This window comes from Sturnus vulgaris, chromosome Z (genome assembly GCF_052056855.1).
Source record: "Sturnus vulgaris isolate bStuVul1 chromosome Z, bStuVul1.hap1, whole genome shotgun sequence".
Taxonomy (NCBI): Eukaryota; Metazoa; Chordata; class Aves; order Passeriformes; family Sturnidae; genus Sturnus; species Sturnus vulgaris.
In genome coordinates, this window is record NC_142283.1 from 42,232,693 (window position 1) to 42,242,699 (window position 10,007).

At 35.9% G+C, this 10,007-nt stretch overlaps 1 protein-coding gene across 6 annotated transcripts in view; it reads left to right on the plus strand.

Annotated features, from left to right (window-relative positions):
* The window catches only part of CDC14B (cell division cycle 14B), a 44,599-nt gene extending 39,301 nt beyond the window's left edge, over window positions 1-5,298 (plus strand). For all 6 annotated transcript variants that reach the window (XR_015799495.1, XM_014869162.2, XM_014869165.2 and 3 more), the window contains one exon: window positions 2,082-5,298. Coding sequence is in view for 4 of the 6 variants with exons in the window: in XM_014869165.2 (XP_014724651.1) it covers window positions 2,082-2,118 (37 nt within the window). In the remaining 2 variants the exon portion in view is untranslated. The remainder of the gene's footprint in view (window positions 1-2,081) is intronic.
* Window positions 5,299-10,007: the final 4,709 nt, after the last annotated feature.

The following is a 10,007-nucleotide window of genomic DNA, read 5'->3' on the forward strand; positions in this document are numbered from 1 at the left end:
TTATTCTTCGTGCCTCTCCCAGTTTTAACCTAACTTTCTTGCAATATTTTGTAGCTGTATTCATGCATGTGGGTAATCTGAAGAGAGATTTTCAATTCCTGGAAAGCACTTCTCCAAGCTGACCTTTGTTTTGTGTGAATACCTATCCTTAGGAAAAAACAGCATCCCAAAAATAGAGTTCACAGAAGATTTCATTAATTTCATTAAGAAGTCCTTTTAGTGTATTGCCAGATTTATGGCTCTGAAGACCAAGGACCAGGTCTCAAACTTCATTGATTATTTCCTTCATATTTTAATGGACTTTCTAAAACTTCTACCCCAAATACTTCACCATATACTGTTTCTTTTCGTCTAACTTTGGAAGTCTAAGAAGTTCAGTTCCTTTTGTATTTCCATCCAGTAATCAAATTTGTCCTTGTTCTGTCACAGTCATGGAGTTCTTAATTATTTTATAATCTGAGAGGGCTAATTGGGTGCTGGTCCCTCTGAAGGATGTTTTGGTATGACCATATCATTTAATGGATTTAGAATGCAGTACCTTGTTAGTCTTGTAGGTGTCCTTTCATTTTTCCTGTAGCATTTGAAAAAGTGCAAGTCTTCTTTTAAGCATGGCTTTTCATTTAAGTTTAATTTCTTGAAGTATGAGCAGTTTGCACTATCTCATAGTGCTCAGATTCATTGTACTTAATCCAGATCAAGTGGATTGCAGGGCAGAGAATAATTATTTCTACAATATTGACATCCTGCCCTAACCAACATCTGTCTTTGTCAAGACTTCATTTACTTCACTGAACTTCTGACATTACTGTGTATCCTTATTTCATTTTCTTTCTGATACATTCCAGTAGAAACATCTTGCATATTTTTACATCAATCTCATGTGCTGCTTTATGTCACTTTAGTCAATTCTTTCTGTATGTGAATCACACTTGTGACCCATCCTAATGCAGTATAATCTTCAGAGGTAGGGAATTCATTTGCCATTTCATCCTTCAGACTGTTGGAGGCGCTACCATGGATTGTCTCCAGAATGATTTTTCAGCCAAAACAGCTATTCACAGCTAAAACACTATTCTGGCTTTTTAAAGAGAACATAGGGAAATTCAGTACTCTCTTTAACACTCACTGCATTTCCTTTGTGGAACATCTTTAGACGTCAGCTGCCTTCTATGAAAGAAGATACTGATGGGCATAAGCACATACCTTGTGATTGAAATTATACTGTTTTTGAACTGCGGGAAATCACACTGCCAGCCCATAACCCAGTATTTCTCTGTGGATGCCCTTATTTCTCCAGTTAAGACATCTTCCTTGCAAATTTGCCAGTTACAGAGAAGTTCGTGTCTGTATTTTAACAAAGTGCATATTTCACTTCCAAACCAACTAAGTCATAAGACACAAGCTAAACAGTCTTTTCCATGTTTCCACACAGAACAGAATTAAATTTAATTTATTGTAAGTAGTTGATTAGAAATGAAATCTTAAGTGGTAAAGGCATTTTGATGGGTAGAGGTGCTTAAGGGAATTCAGGTAAAGTTATTACAAAAATGGGGAGTATGGGGAAAAAAGTATGAAAACTGTATAGAGAAAGATCACAAAAGCTAACAAAGAGGAATACAGTTAAAAAATCTCATATGCATTTGCTTTGCCAGTTATTACAAAGCAGCCTTCTACATCCTTGTTCAAATACTGAAAAACACCTGCAGCATTTCAGAACTTTTCTACATGTAATCTAAATCTAAACCTAGCTTTAAAAAAATATTAATATTTCTGTCCTATTCTTCCTACTTTTCCTATGGCCTGATGCCTCAGAGGGAGAAAAAGAAAAGGAATGCTTTACACAAATGCACTTAATGAAATTGTGGTGCTTTGAATCCCCTTTCACATTTCTGTATGGAAGAGACTTTTCCTCATATTGTCTGTGATCAGACCAGTCTTTGCATTCTTGACAATCACTATAGCTGTTATTAAATGCAGTGACTTTTTGTTTCTTTCTTTGAAGTACCATTTGCTTATTTTACCTTGCCAGAAATGCTTGCATTTCTTTAACTTTTTCCCTCAAATATGTTTTATTTCAACAGCCAATCCGTCACAAAGACTAGAACAGTATTGCGTTGAATTTCGAATAAGCCACCAGTGTTGAAGAGGATATTCAGGAGTGAAGGGGATATAGAGGGGACTTGATGCAATTCAAGGAAGATCACTTTGGCTCTATTTTTCAGCAAAAAAACGAAATAGAACAATCTCTTTCTTACTTGTAGAATAAAATGAAAGGTCAAAATGTTTGGTAGACCTTTTTCTACTGTGCTAACATTTTCTCAAAACCAACAAAATCAACATACATTCAGACTCAGGTGTAAATATTTAAGCTCTCTATTATAAAGAGGGCTTGCTAGTATGTATGATGCATGTGTATGAATTGTGATGGCAATCACTTAGCTGCTGACTACCAAATGGTGGGAGCTTTTAAGTATATAAATAATCTGTGTTGTGCATTCAGACTGGGCTGAAGTCTTGAGTCTGAGAATCAACCACAAAAGCTTTTTTTTTTCTAATAGTATTGGTACTCTCCTGTGTTGATTTCTTTCTTACTTTGTATGAAGTTTTTTATGAAGCTGCAGTATTGAGTACACAATGTAACTATTGTCCACCAAAGAGTGCTTTATTGTCAACGGTTGTGTGGTTTATTTAGGACAAACTAATTGTAAGTGATTAACTTGTTTTTAATAGTGACAGCTTTTTAGTTGTTCACAACCAATTACTCTTTGAACTAGTTATAACTGCTTTAAATCTGGTATGATTTTAAAGGGGAGGAAAAACACTACCATTTAAAGCAGTGCTGTCATATTGAAATGTCATTACTGTTTAATCACTGAAACGTTGCTCTCTTCTCCTATCAAGTCCTTTAGGTGAAACTTTAAATTACCGTAAATGAAAGGTAAGAATTACACCCAGATTTCATTGGTATGCTTGGTAAAACCAGTAATGCTGGTTTTTAGCTTTGGGACAGCTAATGAGTGCAGCACACCAAAAAAAGGGAAAATAAAGGCACCATACAACTGAGGTAGAGGAAGTGAGGGGCAGGAAAAGATTTTGACACTTTCAGAACTAGAATTTATCTCTGTTAAAAAGCAGTGTAATTTTTAGTGAATCTGCTTGAGACTGAAATTTTCATCCCCTACAGGACTACAGTGTTTTTTTCCTACAACTTTTCCCATTATGGCATTTCAAAACTGATGTTCCCTTGTCCACCAGCTGATGGTTGTAGCTGTATATCCCTCAGATGAGGGCTGTTACCACATAGCCTTAAATATCAGTCAGTTGCTGTTGATTTAATGACTCTTATAGTAGAAAGTGGGAGAAATCTAAAATGTTAGTAATGGAATAACTGAAGTTTTTAAAGATGCATATTACCTCTGTGAGAGAAGGATGTTTATTTCAATGAATGTAAATATTCAGTGACTAGTTTCAATCTACATCCTTTTAAATGGAAACTAAGCCTTTTGTTAGGCTGGTGACTTTTGAATGCCAGTACGAACAGCCCACAGTGGTTTCAAAACATTTTTCAGCAAGAGAATCATGAACTAGAGAGGAAACAGGATGTGAAGTGTAAGTAACCTTACAGGTAATATCCATGCACTTAGATAGTCAAAATCGGCAAACAGAAATACAAATTATAAATAAAATGTTTAATGCAAAATAAAGGAGCATTGAAGGCTCAGATTCAATCTTTTTTTTTCTTCTTAAACTTCCTTTTCTTCTAGATAAAAAGCATCCAAAAGAGAGGGACTGATCGCATCCAGATGAGATTTCTTGGGGTTTGAATGGGGTTGGTTTCTTTGTTTTGGACGGGCTATTTGTTTTGTTGGGGGTTGCTTCAGTTTAGGGTTTTTTAGTGGGGGTTGTGTGGTTCAGGTTGGTTTTTTTGGTTGGGTGGGTTTTTAAGTAAGCCATTTGTGCAAAAGCTTATGTACAAGTAACCACAATAGTAAGTCTGTTGTGCATATATGAATTTATGTTTATTTTTGAACAAAATTATCATCTTGGAAGGCAAAAGGGATGCAAACACTGAAGTGAGAATCAAAGATTTAGTAATATTTACTGTGTTTGGCTTTGCCCTTCTCTTAGCTGAGCTGCTTCTTTTAGCATCTTTTTTTTACAGCTAAAAATAATTGGTCTCTTTCTCATCCTTTCTAAATTCCAAATCAGAATTTGCCTCATTTAAAGTACCCAGCAGAGTCATTAGCACTTCTAGATTTACCAGAAGTAAATTTGCATAATGCAAGTGCACAAATAATAGCAACTCTAGCTAAACCAAAACTGCACGTTTGACATCAATGTGTTTCAGGATACCCCATCAACCACCCAGTATCTTAGTGAAAAATACATAAATGTCAAAGGGATTTTACATGTAAACTTTCCAAACAGCCTTATATGGAAAATTAACTCAGTACCTCATTGTGCCCCCTCTAATTGTACTGCTTAATTTGTTATGAATTTTTATTACTTTGTCTAACATTTTTAATATACCATACCAAAGGTGTCTTAGGTACAAGAATGAAGACTGGGCATGGGTGAGGAAGTCCTTGGTTTCTAAATTTTTTCTGAATTGTGAAGTATTACGTGCCAAAACTGGTTGTGATGTGGCAACTGCACCACCTTCGTACAACAGAGCAGCTGAATGAAGTTATTTCTACTGTCATCAGTTAGGAGATTCTCCTTAGAAGTTCTTTCCTCTTTCAAATATGTGACAGATGGAGTCTTCCTCAGTCTCTTAACTCAAGATACTACATGCTCAAAAACTGTAGTATCTTGGGTGAAATTGCTACTTTTCATTACAGCATAAAAAAAAATTAACCTAGACCTTGTCCTTTTGCTCCAGTAGAAGAAGCACTGCTGATTTAAAACAGTAAGAGATTGTAGAAAAAAAACAAACCAACAAAACATAAATGTGATGTTCACCAGTTTGTTGCACTGCAGTTTTTATATTAATTGTTTGCAGACTGTCATACGTAAACTCATGTACAGGCTATGAAGGCCTAAAATTTCTTGACTAATCAGTACTGTTCATCCTGATTATTTTTAAACTGTATATTTGTAATCATATTTTTTAAACTTGGATTGACAGAATGAAAGTTTATTTTGCTGAAGGTATTTTTAAGATAAAGCTTCATGTTATCTTGTAATATTAATTAGTTCAATATGAATTTGTGTGTCATTTGAAAATGCATTTGATTTTATACAAAATACTGAATAGTGAGAAGTGTAAACATGAATTGTATAAAATTAATCAGAAGATTTTTTTCTGTTTTATTTCCAGTATGATCACAAACCCATCATATCCATACCAGACAGATTCATATGCGCACTGAAAAAACACAACACACTCAGCTGCCTGAAAACCTTTAATTGTAGCACAGATTCTTAAAACACATTTTTAAAATTTCAAAAATAGATTTTCTGGCTCTACATTTCTGGGAACTCACACTGGAAAACAGTACCTGTATTTGAATTGTTGGGATACTGTTACACAGTGAAAAACGCACAGTAAGACAGATCAATGAGGTTTTAGTTATTATTTCCCCTTCCTCTATTATTATATACTACTAATTTTTAAAAACAGGCATTATCTTAAGTACTATATACTTTGATACTTACCATGACAGTGAAGACTTCCCAAGAGAATTACATTTTTAGGAACACTGATTTTTGCACAAGCACTGGTGATGGCCTAGCTTTGTCTTTAAAAAAATATCCAACAGCAAAAAATAGTGACCAACTAAATTACTTATCACCCTTACCTATATTAGAAAATGCAGAATTTGCATACACCAAGCAGAGCCTGTTTGACAAACATGTAAACTTCTGCTTGCCTTAAAGAGAGGGTTTTATAGTTGGAAAATCTGTGTTCTTCCATTATAAGGTGATACTTTCCAAACTTACATTCAAGTTTGAGCACCTTTTCCTGACAAACAAGCTGCCTGATGAAGAGTGAATGGTGTGTTTTGCCTGGGAGAATACCACTTTATGTATGTGATGCCCACAGGAAAACACAGTTAAGCTCTATCACACATTAGCAGTTTAAGGAGTACTGGCACTGGGCAGGGAAGGGCAGAGGACTAAAAGAATCCCACAGAGAAAAACTGAACAGTGGCCCAAGACAATTCCATTGAGAAGGTAGTGCACTGCAAGAATATTCACAGTAGTTCTGAGTAACTTCAATTTGCATCTATTTAGCCTCCTTTGCATTGCAGTTTCTACACTGCTTACATGAGAGTAGACAAAAACATGCTATAGCAGAAAGATTTCATGTATAACAGTGCATTCTAAGTCAGGTTTTAGAGAGAAACTATGCTTTAAACCTACCTGACCAAGAGTTTGATGAGGAAGTTTTCTACTTGCATTTCTGATTTTGTGTTTGGTTTTATATGGATGTGACTGCCAGGTAAGTCCTAAATATAGAATACAACCAAGAGAACATAGACATGGGTGATACGCATTTGAAGCTCACAGAGCAGTTGCAAACATGATTTTATCTCAACTCAAAGGGAACATGGGGTAGCCTTTGTTTTGGAAAAATGGTTATCAAAGTTTGAGTGGATCAACCACGACTTCTTTAGCAAGAATGAAGACCAGGCCAGCATGGGTAGAATGAATACATGTAATATAAAAGCCAGACAGCTGCCATAAGAATTGCAAAAAGAGCAATGGGCTTCAACTGATCAACTCTCCCTTTCCTTTTTGACACCTGGGGACACCTGACATGGTGTCCAGACAGGCCAAGCAGCCAAGGTGTTTTTGACCCCTCAGCTCAGCAAGTGGTAGCCCTGCTGCATAAGAGCATAGCAGCAGATGAAAAGCTCTTCTGTGCCACTAGCACCTCCAACTCCAAGCTCTTCCAGCCATGCCAGTTGCTGCAGCTCAGTTGCAGCAGTAACAGGATAAAGAGGCAAACCCCAAAGTCCTTGTACCCTGACAGCAGAATGGGAACAGATCCTTAGCATCAGCTATTACTAATGCAACAAAATCCTAAGTAAGTGATGCCAATAGCAGGAGGGTAAATAATGAGACATCAGTTCTTACCCTTGTGAGCTTGCTTTTGCCTCTGCCAGTGCTTTGATACTATTCTTTTAAGATAGCAGAATAATTCCATTTTTTCTATTCCATGTTTTCTACTCTGTGGAAGGGCTCAACCTCATCATCCCTCCTTAAAAGGCAGCTTTTCTCTAGACCTCCTTGTATTTCTTCCAGAGTTCATGTTCTGCTATTACTAGATTGATCTTTCACCATTCTTCCCAAAATGGCATGCTCACTGGACTGAATCTCTAGCCAGTATTTGCAACACATTATATTTGTCCTGCTTTCATGCTTCTGGGTCCTTTTTGTCCACCTCTTTAACCAGATATCATACCTACTTAAAAGTGAACTGCTGTTTAATGTTGAGGTTTTTGAGTTCTATTTTTCCTCCCACTGATCAGACCTTTCCAGCCTCTGGTCTTCTTTCACTCTGGTGGCAGTTTCATTGAAAAGGTTACTAGGTTTTACTTTTCTCACAATAGCTTCTAGGATTCCAAGGCTTTGCTAGAGCTAGCAAAAATTCTGAAAAGCAGCACTCTATCCATAAGCAACAGAAATACAACCAAATGACTAAAAGGTAGAGAATTCCTGGATCAGAATATGTCAGCTTGTTATTCTCTTCTGGCATGAGAATACAATTTTTTACCTTATTGTTATGTTTTGGCAGAGCTATCCTGCTGATTCAATTATAGTACACAAAATTCAGTATCTTTCATTTAAACAGTAACTGTTGTACAAATCTCAGAGGAACTACTGTTGCTAAAAGCAAGCAACAGCTTATTGAGTCCTGCTAACTAGCTGTAAAACATCGCAGAGAAACAGAATACAGATTATGAATAGTCACACTGGTTTGTTTTACTAGTACCTAGTTTAGTTACCTAAACAGGAAGAGCAGAAACTTTACTTCTTTTATTTAGGGCTGGTTCATTCCCAACATAACACTGTCATTAAGTGTGATACAGTATCTGAAGCTGCGCTGGAGACACAGCTATCTGCAACACTTGTATCACAAATTCAAAAAGGCATTTGTTTTCAGAGAAATAAAACGCTGCTGAAGATCTAATGTATTTCAAGTTAAATTCTAAGTAACACAGCCAAAGTGTAAGATTTTACTTCTTCCAAAGACTGAAGGCTGCCCCTCTCCAAGCACAAACTGTTCAGTACTTGCTCAGCATATGCTCCTCAAAGAGAAAAAGCTCTGATTTCATGCTCATTATTCAGTGATTAAAATGTACTTTTTATGCAAAGATAATCATGTTTCACATTCAATTACTGATCCACTGATAATGAGTCAGCATTGCATTACTTCCAACACTGCATGTGTATATTTGTATATATGTATATATGTGTATATATACACACATACTCAAGTTTTTTATGAATGCACGTGTGTGTGCCTGTGACAGCTCTGGGGGAAAAACAGGAAAAACGATGTTAAAATTGTGAAAGATTTAAAATAATCTTAATGGCATAAGTGTACTAGAGGTACAGATTTTGGGGTTGGGCCCAAAGCAAACTTATACTCCAAGGCCTGTTTTCATACAAAAAGAGTGCAACCATCTGAAAGCTCATTTCCTATGGGCTCAAATGCCCAATATTCTTATTTATCAACTCAGGGGGTTTTACTTCTGAGTCTTTTTATTCATTCTTTGGTATTCTTATCTTGAGTACAGACATTTCTCTCCTCTTTCTTTTAAAGGCACTTTCATATTAATATATGCTTGCCAATCCTAAACTATAGTACTGCATATGATTCAACTGAACTACATGGTATCAATACTATCATATATAAATTAAAGTCACGGAGAGAGGCAAATTCCTTTTTTTGCAAACTTACTGCAACTTACATGAATCTAAAACTTAAACCTGAAATGTAGCAGTTTTTCCTAGGCCACTCACCACATTATTCCAAAGAGTAGCTGGCAGTAGTGCATTAAAGAATAACGTGACTAAGATATGCAACACAATTTAATCTCTTCTTAATAGGCATGCTATGTTCTACTAGTGTTTGTGTATATATTTACACCTGCTGTCAACTGCTTTACATGAAGGAGTAAAGCTACACCAGGAGTGACAGCAGCAAATCTGTGCTTAACAGATACAGCTATTTTGGTATCTTAAATATGACAGATGACTGAGATTTACAGTTCTTTTATCACAGCTAGGCAAAGAAATTGCATCACTGTCATCACAATTAATTTCTTTTCTATACATGGGTATACCATCAACTAGGGAAACTGTTAGGTCATATTCAAGTCTGACAGACTGAAAAATAAAATTGTCACACATAGGTGCTGTAAGAAACTTCTGGTTTAAGCAATAATCATTTACACTAAATCTCATTATCACAAAGTTTTGGATTCAATGGGTTGTATTTTTTAGTTTTGGTTGGTTGGTTTGTTATGTTTTTAATTAAACTATTTTGTAATGAGTCTTTTTTCCTTTTAACCAGGAGTTTAACAAACTGCTGACCAAAAGTGGATTATACAGATACATTTTCACAAGTCCTTTAAAGCATTCCCCAAAGAACCTATTTGTCATTCTGTTTTGAAAGGCAGATCAAAGAGGAATATACAGTAACTTTGCAACAGCAGGAAGAAGACTGAAAATAAAACAATTCTGTCAGCCTTCCCAGAGAACAGTCAGAAATATACTGACTGCATCACAGAAGATTGAGCCCAGTAGCACAACATAGCAAAGATTTAAATTTTTAGTAGAAAAAGGGAGGGTTACTTTTAAGTATATGAACACTTTCCTTAGCAAAAAGAGGCCTTAGTAGAAGAGAAGGCTACATTCAAAACATGACAGGAAATAGAAGGAAGGCCTGCAAAGAAGCTCTCCACATCTCTATGCATATACTCACCCCAGCAAGTAAAAATATAAATAAAAATTCAGATACATCCTTCCCTGTCCAATGGGAAAATGGGAAA